This window comes from Cyprinodon variegatus, unplaced genomic scaffold (genome assembly GCF_000732505.1).
Source record: "Cyprinodon variegatus isolate N-32 unplaced genomic scaffold, C_variegatus-1.0 Scaffold28, whole genome shotgun sequence".
In the NCBI taxonomy this organism is placed as follows: Eukaryota; Metazoa; Chordata; class Actinopteri; order Cyprinodontiformes; family Cyprinodontidae; genus Cyprinodon; species Cyprinodon variegatus.
In genome coordinates this window covers 2,235,730-2,254,440 of record NW_015150481.1, presented here as the reverse complement: position 1 = coordinate 2,254,440, position 18,711 = coordinate 2,235,730, and the positions used below count along the sequence as shown (strand labels likewise).

Here is an 18,711-nt window from a genome sequence, read left to right as displayed (position 1 = left end):
TTAATTTGAAAAATAACAATTTAATGACTTTTAATGGCCTGCGGAAACCCTAAAATAGTTTTTCCAGTGTATATCCTGCAGAGGGACCCAGTTTTCAACCAAATGGTGTCAAATTTAATAGTCTACAAAAATTCCTGCATCATAATCACTCTATTGTCGTACTTCAAACTGGGCAAATGCTAAATGTATACATGTTCTACTTTTTATTTCATCTTTTAAAGAAATCTACAATTTGATCTTGACCATCAAGCTTCTGAGAGACCCTTCTAAATAAAACCAACTGCTTTTCTATAATCCTTCAAATGCTTTTAATGCAAAACATTTGAGATACAAATGCCTCATTTTGGAAGTCTGGAAAAATAATAATACAAATTATACAACAAATATGGACAAAAACATCCTCATAAGCCTTTCTAGTTGTAAAACAATCAGGATTTGCTTTTATATCTGTATAAAAAAAAAACAACTCTTGGTTACATGTTTACAATTCTTAAGAAAAGTAAATTAAAATGATTTAAATGTAAAGAAAAATGCATTACAAAGTGGAACTGTGTAAAGTTTAAAGTCTCTAGTTCTGGGACATTGGAGGAAGTTTGAAAAGCACCTTTCTAGATAATATTTGCCATTCGGTAAATCTTACACCTCTCTGATTGCTAACATTTATGAGAAATAACTCCCTTTCCCACATGAGCCAGGTTGACGTACAGGCTAAATTGCAGATGTCGTTTCATTAGTGCGAGACTTGCTCATCTCTCTGAAAACATATCTGACTCTCTGGGGCAATCTCTTGTGCATTATAAATGAGACAGCCAAGCCCCGACTCCACTGGAATGAATTAAAGGCATTTTGTGACATTTGGAAAATTAATCTGTTGTTTTTGGCTCAGCGGGTGCTTGTCACAATGTGGGCGAAAAGAAAGAAGAAGAAGAAAAAAAAGTTTCTTGTCCCAGAGGTGACGGGGAGGACTAGCTGCTCTCGTCCCCTTCAGAGACCTGCAGTTAACGACGCAAACAAGCCATTTTCCACTGACACATCTGTCACCTCTCTGTACATTGTAATCATACAAAAATATAACATCTCCTAATTGAAATCCTGCCTCTATAAAAACAATACAAGGCAACTCATTAAAACTAAAACTCAATTTGGAGTCGATCTACTCATCAGGCAATTATGTCAAAACACAAAGTAATGTGTGCGGGGGCAGGCGAATGTACGCTGTCCCCATGGGGGCCAGTAAAGAGTCATATTATTATTATGTGTGTTCTTTGGAAATGATTATGATAAGTATTGTGGGTGTGGATCAAGCTGCTAGGAGCCGAATTCAGGGGAAATAACCGGAGGAGAAAGTCTGAACCTTGCAGGAAGCTTTCTCCCCCTTGTTGGCATGAAAAAAAAAACACCTGTAACAGCATTAATGTGCAACTCAAGGGCAGCTGCTGCTCGCTCTGCTCTCCTGACTGTATTCCATTATGCATGACCATACAGGGGTGCCCTTTGTCTTGGCTGGAGTTAAGCTGAGGACCACAGGGGGGTGATTAGTACACCGTGTACCTTGTGTTGAACACTAACAACAGCTGCTCTGAGGTGGGAGCATCTGACCGACCGAACGGACGCTCAATGACACGATTCAGGGGAGGGGGCAAAAAAAAAAAAAAAAACAAGTATTTGTTTTTGAGTTGAACATTCAAGATTTTCTCCTAGGATTTGGATTTTCTTTAAACTCTCTCCCGTGACGGAAGGAGACGGTTACGGCCGCAGCTTTGTAGTCAGGAAAATGTCTGCAGAGTCGTTTTCAGACACGTTTGAGATCAAACTCTGACTGGCAGGGAAACTGCGCCAGCCGTTGGATCGGAGGGAGGGAGGAGGGTAGGGCTGGGATATATTTAACCAAAGAAAAGGTTCACTCCAGCACTTTCTCTAACATCGTCTTAAAAGAGGTAAAAGCTGTTAGAAAAGTACAACAGAATCACTTGCGGTAATAAAGCCATAATACCTTAAGACCTTTGTACACCTCGATACAGCTAGAGGAGGAAAGCAAATGTAATAGAGAAGAGCGACCAAAGCGAAGCTCAAGGAGTTGATGAATTTAGCTTTGTTTGCCTGAAGCAGTGTCGATAAAGATGAAGATAGATGAAGGAAGAAAAAAAACTAACTGTAGCTATAGCTACGATAGACCTAGACCTTCTCTTGAACGTCTCTAGCATAGATTCTCAAAACCATGCAAATTCAAACCCACCTGGGACCACATTACACATTATTAAAGGCATTTTATTATGCGTTTCCACGATAACGACGACCTCAATTAACATCGGAAAAATCTATAAAAACAATAGATAACTGAGAAAAGGCAGGAAAAGATCTTTCTAGATCTAAAGGCTGATGCTTTTGTTCTAGTGATTTTTGGGGACGGTTCTGGAAGCTGATATTGTTTTTGTTTTCTTCCATCCATTTAGAAAGATAAAAAAATGTAACACAAATTTAAATTAGAACAAAAAAGAATAATTTATTGGCAAAATCAAAGAAAACTGACCATAGAGAGCAAATGGAGGGAGCAGCAATTTGCGCTTTGCATGATCACGGGGCATCCAATCAGAAAGGAAAAATATATTATCAGCCATGTCTATCTCTAATTTCTGTTACAAAATACTGTTTTTATAGTTAAAGTATGTTGAAAAAAGTGCCACGAGTTGAAAGACTGCTTAATCCTTGCTCACAGGATTTAATCCTTGGATGTTTGGAAAGGATTTATATAAAACGCAATAATTCATGTGAAAACTAAGAAGGAAACATTAATCCCTTTAAGTTATTTTAGGAATAATTGTTGCTTTTTAGCATTAAACTGAATCACTTTTTGCAAAGTGATGAATCAAGTCCTGCTTCTTTACTCACAGATAACTTCAAGAAATACTTTAAATCTGGAAAGCAAGTCTAAATAGTTTTATTACAAGTTAGCAATTTTCCCTTTCAGTTGATGCAGGCAATTTCTACATTTTTTTGTTTTTTGTTCAACCAAAAATATAGCTTTATCAAAAATCAAAAGGTGGCATACTGCTGAGTAGCTGCACCAGAATTAGAATATCAGAATATAAATCAAATCAAACTGAGCAGTGTGTAGCAGTGTGACTGTAAGAGCACAGGTCAGAGAGTGTCTACCTGTCAGTCAGTCAACCTGCACACATGTGTGCTCAGTCCTGTGAAGGCCAGTAAGAAGACAGGAAGACTGGGAGAAATGGGGGGAAAGTGCTGTCAGTCAGTGCTGCCTGAGCAGGAAGTTGACAGGAGCATACAGGAAGACGGTTGGCAGGCTGGAGCCATTCACTATTCAAGCATCATTCATACGGAGCGCGACTACTGGGGCAAAACAGCACACGGCGTGCTGCAACACACACATTTACGCATTCGAACGCCACACACACCTGCAAAAGAGGCATGTTGAGTAGCTAGAACTTCCTAAGCTGATCCAGGTACAGTTAGTGGAGTCTGTGTATGTGGAAAAAAACTTAACAATTTAAAAAGTCTAAAGCGATCCAGGCTTTATTTAAACCATTAAATAAGTCATAAATGCTGCCTTTTTGTGACACTGATCCAGAGTCATCCCCATACATTTTACTACCAAAGTCAAAAAAACAATACAATAAGGATGACACCTTTATCAGACCGTGAATTAAAAAGTTCAGCCTCCATCCAATAAACCTTGAATGCTTTATAAGCATCCGGAAAGGTCCAGCTCATCTAAAGGACAAAGCTGAAGCACCGGGGAGAAGATAGCTTGTAAACTAATGAGACTCCTGTGAGAAAAAAAAAAAAAAAAAAGACGCTCACTCCCTGGATTACACCTCCTCAGGAGGCCTGATGGACGACCCAGATGGCGGATGGAGGACACCGGACACAGATGAGGGTATGGGTCTATCAATGCTACTGAGTGTGCAGCTATGTGTATGTCTTTTTATCAGAATGCAACAATCATGTGGAGAATCAATTATTTAAAGCTGGATTTTGAATAACTTAAGATTAAACAAAACAAAACAAAAAAGGTCAGATGTTGATACAAATACAGAGAGGACAGTTTAACACCAAAAATTCTGACATGCTTCTGTTCTTAAGCTTATGTCACTTTAATGTTTTTGGATTCAGCTCATAAAAACTTAAGACGTCTCAGTGTGGCAGATAATCCCAGCTAAAGCTGTGTACTCAAACAAAAATGAAAAAAATAAATAAAAATGAAAAAAAAAAAAAAAAAATCAGTAAAACCCCTACATTGATAGCCAAGATTCCGTAAAAGTTAAAAAAATATCCACTGCACTTGGTTTCCAAGATTTGAAGACGTTTCGCCACCTCTCCAGGAAGCTTTCTCAATTCAAATGTCTGGATCCGCAGTGAGTTTGAGTATTTATATAATACCTGAAACCTGGCTAACAGGCTAACAATGAAACCAAACGACCCATTCATCGGTTACCATTTGCATGTTTCCAAGAATTACAAGGCTTTGTCTATATAAGACTCAAACTCACTGCGGATCCAGACATTTGAATTGAGAAAGCTTCCTAGAGAGGTGGCGAAACGTCTTCAAATCTTGGAAACCAAGTCCAGCGGATATTTTTTGAACTTTTACGGAATGACTATGACCTGGATGACTGAGAATCTTCATCAGCATGATAGCCAAAATAGACAGAATAAGCCAATAATGGAGCAGATGAAAGGGAAATTGAAAAAAAAGCTATTCAAAATAACTTATAGCATATAAATACGTTTCTAACAACAAGCAGTAGGGTGTCTTTACAAGCAGAAAACCTATAAAGAACATCATATTACAAAAAAAACCCCAAAAAAAATCATTGTTTTCATTTGGCACATCCAAAATGAATACCCCTAAAAACAACATTAACAAAAAATTAGAAATCTTTTACTTTATCGAATATAAAAATGTCTTAAAGTCATCTATTTGCTAAAAATAAACACTGCACCTTAAACTATTTTTATGATGTACTTTAAAGTTATATTTAGACTTTCTAATTCTAACTTGAAAAAAATGTTAGAATTTTGCCCTCAAAATAAACACATCCTGAATATTGTCACAACTGAAAGAAATATCTCGTAACTGAAAAAGTGAGGATAAATGTTACCTTGCCATTTTAAATAGAAAACAGGATAAAAAAAAATATGAAAAAATATATATATTATTATTATATATTATTTCTGTGTAAATATACTGCATTTTTTGTATTAAACGGACACAATATGACTTTATTTACGGACATAAACCTACTTTAATAAACTCTATACATAGATAAATTATATACATATATTTATATTATAGTCAGGAGGAAGGACAATACAGTGTTTAAAGGAAAACCTATTAATCATAACCTGAGAACCAATTAGGTAGTAAAAAGGGTCAAAGGTACAAAAATGTGTTGCCAAAGTTGTAGTCAGAAAACCACTTAATTTAGTGTTGGAAAAAAAATAAAAATAATGCAATTAAACATACTCCGACATTGACCTCATAACTTCTCCTTTTAACCACGGAGTTGTGTTTGGTGAAGCTGATTAAAGAGGAAAAGGATTAAAAAACATTTCTCAGAAGACCACATGGTGTACCATATGAATAAACCCAGGCAGACAGTCTGGGAGGAGGCAGCTGGTGGTCGGACCAACCTTATTATGTCAGGTGTTACGCCTGGGGATGCGCTTGGAGGCAACAAGCACCCACACATCGCTCCAATCATGAAGATGCGCGCATGGTTATTATAGCAGGAGCACACAGAGCGCAGTTTAAGACAAGAAAGGAAAATAATGACTCGCTGTTATCTCTGTTTTTGCTCTAAAGGATATACCCATCAGAGAGCAGAGAAGATACAAGGCATTTTGGCTTTCTTTTTTTGTTGCATTGATCAAACGCTCCCCCAATTCGCAGAGAGACCCCCTCTTTTTCTGATTCATCTACTTCCTCTAATACAGCTGGAGCGTTTCATGCTAAGACCCAGGACACGCGCCGGTGAAACTGTCACACATGGACGTGGCTTTAAGGCCAGCCATTAGGACAGAGTTAATTGAATTACACCACCGCTTCACACTTTGATGTCGTCTAATAACTTTGCAAACGGCGCCGACGGTAAGCCTATCATATGGCAGTCCTCACGGCTGCGAGTGAGGACTGCAGATGGCAGCGGAGCAGAGCGGTGGCAGCGAGCAGAAGGCCTCCTAAGCTGGGCAGTCGGGGGAGCAGCTCGCCGGGCGGCTGCAGGGCTAACAAAGAGCTGCAGCACCCCCAACAGTGGGTGGAGGTGCACTGACAGCCAGCAAAGACGCCGGAAGGGAAGTTCCTTTCAACATAAACAAGAGAAAGTTGTAGTTGTTTTTTTTTTTGTGTGTGTGTTCTTCATCTACTTATTTGTTATCAGAGGCGCTATAGGTCCAAAGATGCTCAGTAGGAGTTTGTAAACGTGTGTGGGAGCACATGCGTGTGCGAGGTGGTCCCTCCCTCACGTGGGGGAACCAATTGGGGCCGACACAATGTAGAAAAAAAAGAAACGGAGATTAAAACGAGACAAACTGATGAAAAGGGCAAAGTGTAAGAGAGAGGGAGAAAATAAATTGCCGGGAAAAGAAAAGAGGGGAACGGACCATTGCTATGGCAACTGCAGCATCTCTGCCATCCAGCCGTAACGGCTTGATGTCACATAGCAGCTCGTGGTCTTTAAATCTATTTGAAAAAAAAAAAAGGAAAACAGATGCACAAGCTTTGTAAAGTCAGACACAAAGCTGTTATTAGGTGAAGCAAGCAGAGGTAACAGAATATCTTCTGTAGAAAACTTTACAACTGCATAGGTGCTGATAAGCAAGTAAAAGTCACCTTTTCTGTACCGTCAGAAAAATTATATTTTAGGCTATAAAATGCATCGCAAAAGGAGTAGCTTATGAAAAGAAGGTAAAAGGCCCATGGTAAGACACAGCCCAGGAAGGAAAATCTGTCAGCCATGTGCTCCACAAGCGTTTGTTTAGCAGCATGCCACAAGCTGTGCAGGAAACACAGAGCATGAGGAAGTAGATGCTCTGTCTGGTTAGAGAAAACTAGAACCAAACAGCTTAGCCTAGATGTTTATAGGATTGTCTTCTGCTGGGACAGGAAAGCTGGTCAGACTTCCTTTCATTTTTCTTACTTTTGTGTTGGTGAATCAGATAACATTCCTGTGAAATACAAAGCAATTTGTAAGGTTTGCATCTCTAGAATATTTACACCCATCTATCCAGGCTTATTAAGGTAAGGAAAACCCAATAACCTTAAGTCTAAAGTCCGGTATGGTCCCATTTAGCATGTGACCCTTTCAGCTTCATTTAACAGACACGCTCGCCTCAGGATATCACGAATAATTAGCAGAGATCAACCTAACATCAATCACCCTCCTCTCACACGCGCTGTGGTCGTCACCTTTTTAAATGACCTTACATGCTAAACAGACTGCTGTCACAACCTGTCGCAAGGCTCGATGCAGAGACAAGCATGGTGGTGTCAGAAAAAAAAGGAGAGGGGAAGGAAAACTGACAGCCGCTGATATGGATCTGAAAGAGGGGTTCAGAGACGGCGTTTGGTCCAAAGAAACGTCACCCCCGTGTGTGATTAATTGCACCTTTCCAGGAAACGAATCATTCCAGCCGTCCACGTTTTGAAATCAAGGACGGTGCCTGCTGAGGTCTGCTGATGTGTTTGGAGGAGTTGTAGTGAGCAGAGAGCAGCGTTCACAGATGCTTAAATGTGACCGATAATGCACCCTTTGAAATTACTACCAAAGCAAGCAGTGGTTGGGTTTACCTTCATCATCCAAATATTACTGTTGTGAGCGGTTGCATTATCATTTTCTGGACTGTATCAAGTCTTTGACCCAATCTTTGGTCTCACAGTGACCCAATTTCCCCAAAGGGATCATTAAAGTTTCATTCCATCTTATCTCATCTGGCCCATCCTTCTCCCTCCTAACCGGTCACATGGCAGCGCCACCCTCCTCCGATCCTTCACTTAATTATGTCCCCTGAATGAAGTTCATCCTTCATGCTGCCAGCAGCCCGGCTGCCTGGCTCGCCTGTTCTGGGCCATCTAATCATGGCATAGAGACAAACTAAAATTAGACAGTCAGCATGTGAAGCCTGGCAGACCCTAATGAAGGCTGACGTCTCAAGACGGTCCGCTGATGTACAAGATGCACTCCGTTTGAACCGGCCAGAGCCGCTGCTGACTAACGCTGAGGATTAGCAACACTGTTTGTGTTGATTGCAGGGTTCATTGAAGCAGGGGGGCAGAGGAAGACCGTCCAATCTGGAATAAAAACTCAAACTTTGCATTTCAGGTTCTGAACTTAGCAGCTAAAGTTTAGATGTGAGCGGAGCATAAGCTCTGATCAAACTAAATGAAAGGGGTTTATTTCAAACCCACATTTAATATCCATTTGTAAAGTTTCATCTAATCACTGGAAAAGCTTCAAATTTGCTTATTCTTCAGGTCCTGATCACAAAGAAAATATCTGAATGTCCAGATTCTCCGTACGTAGTCATTCCTCCATCCGTGCATCCTTCTGCTCTTCCATCGGTCTTCTTATCAGGGTTCCCACCATGATTAGTTTATGAATGTAGAACAAAACTGACTCCTTCCAAACCTAAATACTCTACGCCTGTTTTCAAATGTTGCTCCCTCAGTCTGCTGTTGGGGCAGGAAGGCATGGGTTCAGGTTTCTCAGTTATATGTGCAAATAAGGCAGCAAACGTGTTTAAAAACAGTTTCCAAAGGCGTAACGCTCATTAAAACTCAGCGTATTGGTCTAATTGTCTTATTTTCGAAAAAATTCAGGAAATTGTGCTGAAATTCGTTAGACAGAACCTTGGGTTAGCAAGCCCAGACGTCAGTCAGAGGGATGAAATGGGCATATTCGCTTGCCCATTACTTCCAGCTCAACTACTTATTCCTATTACATATTGGTCCATCAGCCACCCTATTAATCCAACTATTTATTCAATCATTAGTTTATCTATCCATCCTTCCAACCACTGGACCATACACTTATCAATTCATCCATTCCGCACGAACTAAAGGCAACATTTTTGTATTTATAATTCAATCTGCTCGATAGCAGCTAATTAAAAACAACTAATGTAGAAAATTAAGAACTGCTACCATGAAAACCAGTTCCACCTTTTTAACATCCTACAATGAAAAGCATAAAAGCAACTAAATTTCCTGCCTGATTTCCATCAAACCAGCCTACACTGGATTTAAAAAAAAACTGGGCAGATAAAATTTCCAAATCTCTACTTATTGTTTATTATTCAATTTAATATAAATTTACATTGTGTGGGCACTGGAGCCCTGGCAACAATGAAGTAAAAGCAAGTGGGTTTATGACTCTGAATGCAGACTTGTAGAGTTGACTCAACACACCAATAACACATGTTCCCTCAGTAAAAAGCCACAGTTCACTAATGAACTGCAAAACAGAGTGGAGGAAGGTACAGAAGAGTGATAATGGTGTAAACAGACAAATCGTCGGATGTATGGCAGTCAAATATTCACTGCTACATCATTATAGAGAAAAACGACAGTTTACCTAGCTGACAGCTAACTCTTAATGTCCTCATACATTTCCTACGTCCCTATTCTGTATTTTTCTTAATTTTTCTCATATTAACAGAGTTTTCAAGCCAATCTTGGTCAGCAGGAAAAATAAATGATTCCAAAACTTATTTATAAATCTACCGTAGGTATTCTAATAAAGGTAAAAAGTGCAAACATCAGTTATAAGGAGGAAGGAGGTATTGACTAATGGGTAGAGGACCTAAACTATGGCCTACAAACTGATGGGACAGAAGGGTGCAAGGCTGGACGGATGGTAGGACAAACAATCAAATTTAACAGAAAAAGGTATTTAAAAAAAAAAGGGATGGATGGACAGATAGTAGGGTGAACAATAAAGCATGGATGAAAAAAAAATAATCAAACAGATAAAGGGATGGACAAACAAATGATCCCTTTGCCTCAGGGGCATTCCTGTTGCCGTACTCCAATACATTATTCCACAGCAAACTGATAATATGTTAAATTCAGGAAGAAAGAAAAAAGTTTTTTAATATTCTGATATCACGTTTCTTTGGGTCATCAACTATCAATGATAGTAAAAATCAGTCAGGGTGCTTTATGAATATTTCATAAGGTAAACCTTCCAGAAAAGCTAATTATGAAGTCATTAAATCCAAAATGCCTGCCGAGGGAAAATAAACCACAGGACGGCTGTAGCAAACGTGCCCCTCGCACCTTTTTAGGTGCTTACACTTCAGTTCAGACAATTAATCCCTACATCTGTTTTTATGTTCTTTATATCTGCTTATCACCTTTAAAAATTGATTCTCAATGATTGTGTTTTAAGACACAAAAAATACATCTTACGCTTATCCAAAAAAAAGCAGAAATTTCTGTATTAGAATAAAATTTAGACAGACTACAAAAATAAAAATCTAATGCTTGCCATCTACTCTCTATTTGAGCTTCATAGACAGGCACATAGCACATTCTCCAGTAAATTGTTGCTTTCTTTGCAGCCAGTATGTTGGGCCATTCAGTAAGCAAACAGGAGATTTGTATATGCAAAATGGCAATCCACAGACGACAGCCATTAATCCTCAATGCACCTGTCTGAGGTTCAACTCCTGACCTTTGTTACATGTTTTCCCCTTCTCTCCATCCCTATTTCCTGTCTAATTACTGTAAAGAAAATTTAAAAAAAAAAAGTAGATTTCTTGAAAGAAATCTACTTTTTTGTGGCTAGTGATATGGTCCTGACTACTTGTAGCTTTATGGGTCCCGATTGTGCCCGTATTAAACTTTTCTCAGAAAGAAAGCTTAGTTAAAGGATCACAAAGTTGTGTTTTTCAGCTTTAACATTGCTTTAATAATTAAAAAGAATAATTTAGAAAAAAAAAATGGAGCACATATCAACTTGCAGCCTAATATTAATTCACACTGTAAGAGGGATAGAGAGTAAGAAATCAAACAGGTAACAGGAAGGCTTGACTCAATGCAGCAAAGTTGCCCCTTTTTATTTTTAAGTTCTTTTTATCTCCATCTGTTGTGGAACATTAAATATTTTTCAATGTTGGCAGCCTTTTAGGAAACTCAATCGTACCAATCTCAAGCAGAAAATACTAAAGAGATCTTAATAGAATTTTATTGAGGGACTTAGAATATACTATAGCTTCTAAAGAGAAAGAGGATTGGTCAAAATTCTGCATTTACATGCCAGAGCTTTACAAAACTTGCAAATCGGCAAGAAATTTCTAATGTAAATCTTTACTTTCTAGAGTTTAAAAAACCTCTTTAAACCAAAACTCTACAGTAACTCAATATGGAGCGTCTCAATATCTGTTCTTACAAAGTAAATTTTGCAGTGTTAAAGTAGCACTTTAAGAGTGCATTTGGTCCCACTCTGAATTAGTGTTAAATTAGAATTCTAGGGAGTGTACTTTGACACTGCATATTTAACACTGTGGAATTTACTGTGGTATTATCTTTTCAACAAATTAACTCAATATTTTGATCTTTAAACTTGAATCTGGATGACAGACCTAAATTAGCTCATCAACTTCAGGAAACACATGCAACAAGTTCCTGATCAAGTTGCCTGAAGTTTGCTTCAAAGGACACAAAGTGGAAAAAGAAAAAGGTCCAGAGGTGTTTCCAGGCCACTAGGGTAGAAAAGTCTCCGGGGCTAGATAAACAATAAAGGCCTGTCGTTTGGTTAGAACAAAGGCCTGTCATTTGCTTTTGTTGTTGCTGGTGTTTCTAATCTGCATGTCCAGATGGCGGGATGACTCCCCCCCAAACACACTACATCGTTAACAGCTCAGCACAGCTGGCAGACAAAGTGAGAAGCAGAGGAGCGCAAGAAAATAAGGAAGTGAGAGAGCTTTAAAAGGTAAAGAAAAGGATGAAGCTAGACAATTAGTGAGGAATAAAGGGATATTCAGAAGGGCGACCAAAGGCCTTGTGACACAGCCTCTGCCAGATAAGTGGAGCCTGCTGGCACAGTATCGCTTACCCAGATCTGTGTTGGGCCCCGCCAGCAACTGTTTGAACTTATCCAGGCGGGACGCTTCCCTCTCCGTCATGGCCGGGGTGCCAGATGTGTTCTGGTCAGCCATGCGAGCCACTAATGGGATGACGGGCGGCCGGTGGGGCAGAGACCTCTGTCTGTGGAGGCCTGCTGCATCTGGTTGAAGGATGGAGACGAGATAAAGAGACAGGTTACATAAACGCCAAGCCATTTTAAACAGCACGCACGTTTGCCAGCTGCCCTTCGTTGTGAGAGGAACCTGAGTGAAATCAACAGCTCTTTAAATAGCAACTTGATTAAATGGATTTATACCCCTAAAGGTCTTCATGAAGTGAAGACAGCTTTAGTGTGAAGACGAATGATGCACATAGCTCAGAATGCAGCATCCTTTCACTGAAAAAAAAGAATGCAACCGTTTTCGCCATTTACTTAATCATATTTAGTTACTTTAACACAATTGTTTAATGTCCTAGCCTGCTAACATGAAAAAAACTGTGTTAAAGTAAATAAATATGATTAACTAAATGCCAAAAATGGTTGCATTCTTTGTTTCAGTTCACAGTTATAATGCATAGTGTGAGGCTTCTCTGTGATCAAGGGAGGAGAATTATGAAGGAAAACCGAATGCAGGCTGCAAAAAACTTGGAGCTACAGGTCACCAACCAAAAGGACAAACACCACAAAGGTTTAAGAGCTAAAAGGGAAAAGCTTAGATCAGCAATCTGAGGCTTCAGTGTCACATTTGGACCTTTAGGGCCACCATAGTGGCTTTTAAACATTGGAAAAAGTATTTTTCAATGGAGGACACTAATTATGCAAGAAGTAATATTTAGTTTATTTTAGTTAAAATCATCTTTCCTTTACATGCTCATTTTCTATAAATATTGAATTAATAAATTAATTTTTTTTTTAATCTAATTTTTAAAGTTTGAGTTTTTATTTATATTTTTTCGTAAATTTAACCATAAACAAATAAACATTTTCCAGAGGTGCGATTAAATATCTACACTAGTTTTACCTGAGCATCATGTAGCTTATAATTCTCTAGGTTTAGATGAAATCACGCTTTAGTGTTCGAATGGCCAAATCAAGGCTTGGAGCTAAATCAAAAAGGGAATCTGGGCCAACACTTGTTGTTCAGAGATCTTATCCAGTGTTAGCTTAAGGTTTTTTTAGGTAGGAAAACAAAATTTCAGTCTTTATATTTGCAATACTGGTTTAGACCAAATACAGGGAGACAGAGTATGATATACGTGCTACTCTGTGTTGATCTAACAGTAAAACGTTGAAAGGTTCAAGTGTTAATGCACCGTCAACAAATTAGCTTCAGAAACTGTTACCTAGCCAACTTTGTCGTTTCGACAATAACCCTGAGTAAATGAACAGCAGTGCTAACTTTTAATATTTACATTTCAATCAGTTCTGTCTCTTAGGCGTCACATGTTAAAACAGAGGTGGAACAAAGAGTCACAACAAATCCAGATGTTTTTAGACTTTAACATTAGCGGCGATCCTCCTCCAGCCAGGATAAAGTTCATGCGGGCATCCTGCCAACAGTTGGAACAAAAGCTCCAACATTTCTACTGCCGGCAGAGTTACACAAACACATCATGGCAATTAGGAGAACTGGCAGCTTGCTGCTTTTAATATCTTATTCTCTTTTTACAGGAACAAATAAAAGGCTACAAATCTGTTCTCAAGTGCTTTATTTGCACTTACAAAAATTAAAAAAAGATCATTAAAGCAGGCGGCAGTTTCTCTATAACTTAGGGAGTCCATTTAACAACGAGGCACTTTACACAGTCTCTTAAACATTCAATTCAATGAAAAAAACCAACAGAGGAGGTAGGTGGTGCTTACATGTTGTCGCAGTGCTCTATAATAACTATTTCAATTAACTGAGGAAGAAAAACAATCGTCTGTTATGGGAAGTGTGTGTATATATTTGTGAACAGATCAAATGAGTACACACAATATGTGGACGTTTGCCATGAGACACAGAAGGAAATAATGCCGTATTAGGAGAGAAACTACTGGAAGCCAAAGGGCTTCATCTGAACACAGAAACAGCCTGAAAACAGCCAGAAAAATAGGTTTAAGTTAACCTGGTAAACTGTAGATTTTAATCAAACTTATAAAGTCAAAACATAAGCTTAATGAAAGACGTCCAGATTCACCAACTGCCTGCAGATTGCTGATTAAATGCGGAGCTTTTCTCATTTTATTCCATTAATTTCTCAGAAAAAAATTAAATGAAATTGTTAATATGAGGGAAGATCTCAAAATTGGAGTTACTTCAGGCTACATATTTATCAAAGCTACCAAATAAACCAACTCTCAGTTACTCTTAGGGATGTTAGAGAGCTCCTTTTGGAAAGAGAAGGGTGTAATGTTCACAAGCAGGACAATATGAGTCCTATCACTTTATGTTTAAACAGGGAAAACATTTCTAAGGGTCTACTGGAAAATAAGATAAAGATAACTTCTCTGCATAATTTCGAGGTTCTTGATCAAGAAGGAGGTTTACAACTTTACCAATAAGATAAAACTGCAATAAAAAAAGTGTATCAGTTTAAAGGAAAAAAGTCTTTCAGAGGTAAAAGTTCAGCCTGGTTTAATTTTGAAAAATGTAATCTGAATATGCTTTTTAATCCAGGATTTAAAGGCAATAAAATACAGAAGGTAAAAAGGTTTGATAGTGGCTATAAAACACGATGGAGGAGGTGTAATGATTAGGGAACAGTAGAGTCTTTTCAGTCTGCTCAGAACGGAGCAGGTTTGTCTTAAGATGGGTGTATTAATACTTTAATGAAGGGCAGATTTTTTCCGTTCTAAAAAACTCAAAAATACTCCAAGTTGGTGTTACTTCTAGATCCACCAGCTTTAAAAACATAGGGTGTATTGCATTTATTAAGATTATAGTGAACGTTGTTTTCTTTTCTTTTTTTTTTTTTATCAAAAAACCTCTTCTCTGTGGGTGTATTTCACTTTTTCTTGCGCAGATTTGTCCAAATAAAACAATTATATTTTTTGGAGCTGAAATCTACAGTACTGACCTTTAGGTGACCCGATCGGAGCTTCGCTGTGGGATTTCACCAGACGGCTCTCGCTATACGGGCTGCTCTGAGAGGCAAACGACGCATCTGGACTGATTGCGTCTACTTCCTCCACTCTGAGATACTCCTCTTCTTCTTCCTCCTCCTCTTCCTCCTCAGCGAACACCTCCTCCTGTGCATCTTCCTCTACCTGACCCGACTCTGCTGTGTCATCTAGCCTCTGCCTCTCCTGCTGCTTGCTGTGATTCTCAATCACCTGTGAAGATAACAGTAAACCAACCAGAAATAATGATGAGTCTTGGGTTTTTACACAATGGAAATGTTAAAGTCCAAGCCTGAAGAAACCTAAAACAGATATTTCTTTCTGCCTAAAGAGGTGGCAGCCTTATTTGGACTCTCTTATCTACAAGAACTGCTTTTCTTCAATTCCTTTGAAATACTAACTATTACCAACAGCATCAAGCTGAATCCAGAGTGTTTGATTTATAGTAAACTACTCCATCCTGCATTTTACCTTATTTGCCGTCTCCATGACAACCTCGATATTTAGGTTCTGTGCAGCCATGGCCAGCAGCTCGTCGTCGTCATCCCCGACGTCCCAGGCATCACTGGTGATGCTCTCAAACTCCTGGAAGGTGGTAGCTTTCTTGGGCTTGCCAGGCGTGGTGGGAGGGGGTTTGTTGCCTGCTTTCATCAGGCTGCAAGACACAGAGCGGACATGTGGGAGAGGCTGGGGTTAAAACAACTGAGATACAAGGTCGGCGGAGGAGATGAAGGGGGTGAACACCAAGTTGGATGGTTATAAGGATGATTCATGGACTGAGGATACTGAGGACTGAAGGGAGAGTAAAGAAATTCAGAAATCTATATTTCATGAGCTAATTTACTTTGGCAGTATTATAAAACATTCAGAGTAAAATCAACTACTTCCTGTTTACAGTTTGGTTCCTGATTCTAATAAACGTTCTAATCCTGAAGAACTGCAAAAGTTATAATATCATGTTTAGTTTAACTTTCTTTCTAGTCGCCCCTGAAAACAAAACAAAAAAGACTGCTCCGTGGGACGGTGACAGAAAGAAAGAAAGAAACTTGTTCCATCCCCTGTAAAGCTGAAAAAACAACATCAACACCACCTTCATTGGAATAACCGGGTGAAAGGCTCGATTTAGACCCATGTAGATCTGGCAGCACTACAAGAGCAAATATTACATTTCATCAACTGGATGAACTTTCAATTCAGTTCAATTCGGTTTATATAGCGCCAAAACAAAACACAAACCATCTCGAGGCACTTTCAATTCATCAGATCATCCAGTCAAATTGATTCAAGGCTTTCTATCTAAGGAAAACCAGTTGATTGCATCGACTCATTGACTTGAATGCAATGCCTCACACTAAGCATGCATGTAGTGACAGTGGAGAGGAAAAACTCCCTTATAACAGGAAGGAACCTCCAGCAGAACCATGCTCAGTGTGAGCGACCATCTGCCGAGGCCTTTCATGGCCTTTGATGCCCAAATTCTATACAGATTTTAGCGACATTCTGGGTAAAAATACAAGTCAATTTGTGGAGAAAAGAGACAATTTGAACAGTTATTCAAAACTGAGTAAAGGTTTATTTGGTTCTTAATATAAAGATGTACATTGTTTTGGGATTTTTGGAATATGTTGCAAATATTATTCCCTTCACCCCATTTTAAAAAAAGCTGTTGTCTCTCATATATAGTCGGACTGCTTTTCAGTTTGCACTTTGTGGTGTGCATTTCAACCCTCTTGCATACATGGATAAGAGGCTGTCCTAAGGTTTCAGTTCCTTAAATGGCAGCGGCATTATCTGCAGAATTGCTGATACTTTGAAGAATCACTTCTTCTAAAAAAACATTTTAACAGCTGTTTAGTTCACCCGTTCAGGCCTGCAGGCCACAGTAGTCACTGCTTATTTACAAGCAGAGCAAAAAGGTGAGGGTATTTTAGTGAAACCCCACAAAAGAGAAAACAAAATTTATGCTGGAATTAGACATCAAACACCAAACAATGGCTTCTTCTCTAACGGGAATTTATCTGATTAAGGAAAAGAAGAAGAAAGAAAAAAGCAGCATCAACAATGCTGTACAAATGTATTTATCCATTTATCTATTTCAGACATACAAATATATAATAAAGACCATATATGTCCACATAACATAAATGAAAACAGTCTGAAAATGGGTGTATTGGCAGAAGCAAGAAGCTTATAATGCCCACCCTCCAAAGCTAATTTACATTGGACTAGAAAGCAAAAGAAAAAAAAAGATAAAAAGATGGCTACCATTTATAATACATACCAACTCATGATTTAAAAAAAAATATTATAAAAACAAAAATAAATTCATTTCAGAGTCATTTATAGATCTGAGAAGCATTATTTCTCTGAAGGAAACTGGTATTGGTACACCCTTTTCTCCCAACAATAACTTTTTTATTATTAGGTATTTATTATTAAGTATAAGTATTATTATTTTTTATTTGGCTCATCAACAGTCGCATATTCTACTACATTCTTTTTATTTTAGTTTAAAAGTTTTTTAACCTGAAAAGTATTTCAAATACTTGCTTTTAAAAAGAAATCCTACGACATCAACCTGTGAAACTAAAATTGTCTCAATTCCAACACATTACAATCAGATTAGTTATTCTGTGATAATATAGTGAAGATGCTTAGCAATCAAATTTTTTCTCCTTTACTCTTAATTCTACCCAAGTCTAAAATACTGAAACTAAAAATGAATTACAAGCACTGAATATTTCACAACGATTAAAACAAACATTCAAATGAATTAAATTCTTTGTTCTATATAAGATTTAATTAAACCAAACCTTTTCTTAACTGTGCAGTGAGTGGCATGGGGAGGTGTGGAGGGAAGAAGGTTCTGTGATTTCTTACAAAGACAAACATTAGAATAAAGAACAAAGAGATGCAGCCGCATTAGCTCGCTTTCATCGTGACTGGAGGGAAAAGAAAAAGTGGGAATCTACACAATGACACAGAAAAAAGCAGGGAAATTAAAGTCCACCCCTCTGTGGAAATCTACATGATTAAACAACAAGAAGGAGGGAAATTATAATTAGTGAATAATGGACTGTTTTTACTTTATCACTGTTGGGTGTGGGTTTGTATGTAGAGGTGGGGAATAGTCTGTCAATCAAGTAGAATTACAAAAAAAACCTTTTTTTTAATTGTTTGGTTTTTTTTGTAATGGTGAAAAACAAATTCAAAGCGATTCCCTCATTTTCTGTTTAACATTGCTCATTTAATTTATGTAATGAAAAACAAAGGCTCATTAACAACACAAGACACATAATCGTTCAGTGTGAGAAAAAAAAAAAAAAAAAAGAGATGTTGGGTTCAGGGTAACCAGAATGTGGCTGATTACTCCAAACGGGATACTCCTACCCTACAGCAGCAGCTTCATTACTGTGAATTTAGGGGCAGAAAGGTGTGATGCTTTTAACCTCCAAAAGCATAACTACCCCTGCTTAAAGAAAACTCCCCACTGGTGGAGGGTGTCCTCATAGGCTACTGT

The 18,711-nt window shown here is 38.3% G+C and overlaps 1 protein-coding gene across 1 annotated transcript in view; it reads right to left on the bottom strand.

Moving 5' to 3' along the window:
* The window catches only part of tbc1d22a (TBC1 domain family member 22A), a gene marked incomplete at its 3' end in the record, with an annotated part of 48,915 nt that overhangs the window by 27,343 nt on the left and 2,861 nt on the right, over positions 1 to 18,711 (bottom strand). Inside the window, exons 3-5 of the mRNA XM_015397389.1 lie at positions 15,663 to 15,846; positions 15,149 to 15,404; positions 12,078 to 12,248 (exon numbers count right to left, since the gene is read on the bottom strand). Coding sequence (XP_015252875.1) covers positions 12,078 to 12,248; positions 15,149 to 15,404; positions 15,663 to 15,846 — 611 coding nt within the window. The remainder of the gene's footprint in view (positions 1 to 12,077; positions 12,249 to 15,148; positions 15,405 to 15,662; positions 15,847 to 18,711) is intronic.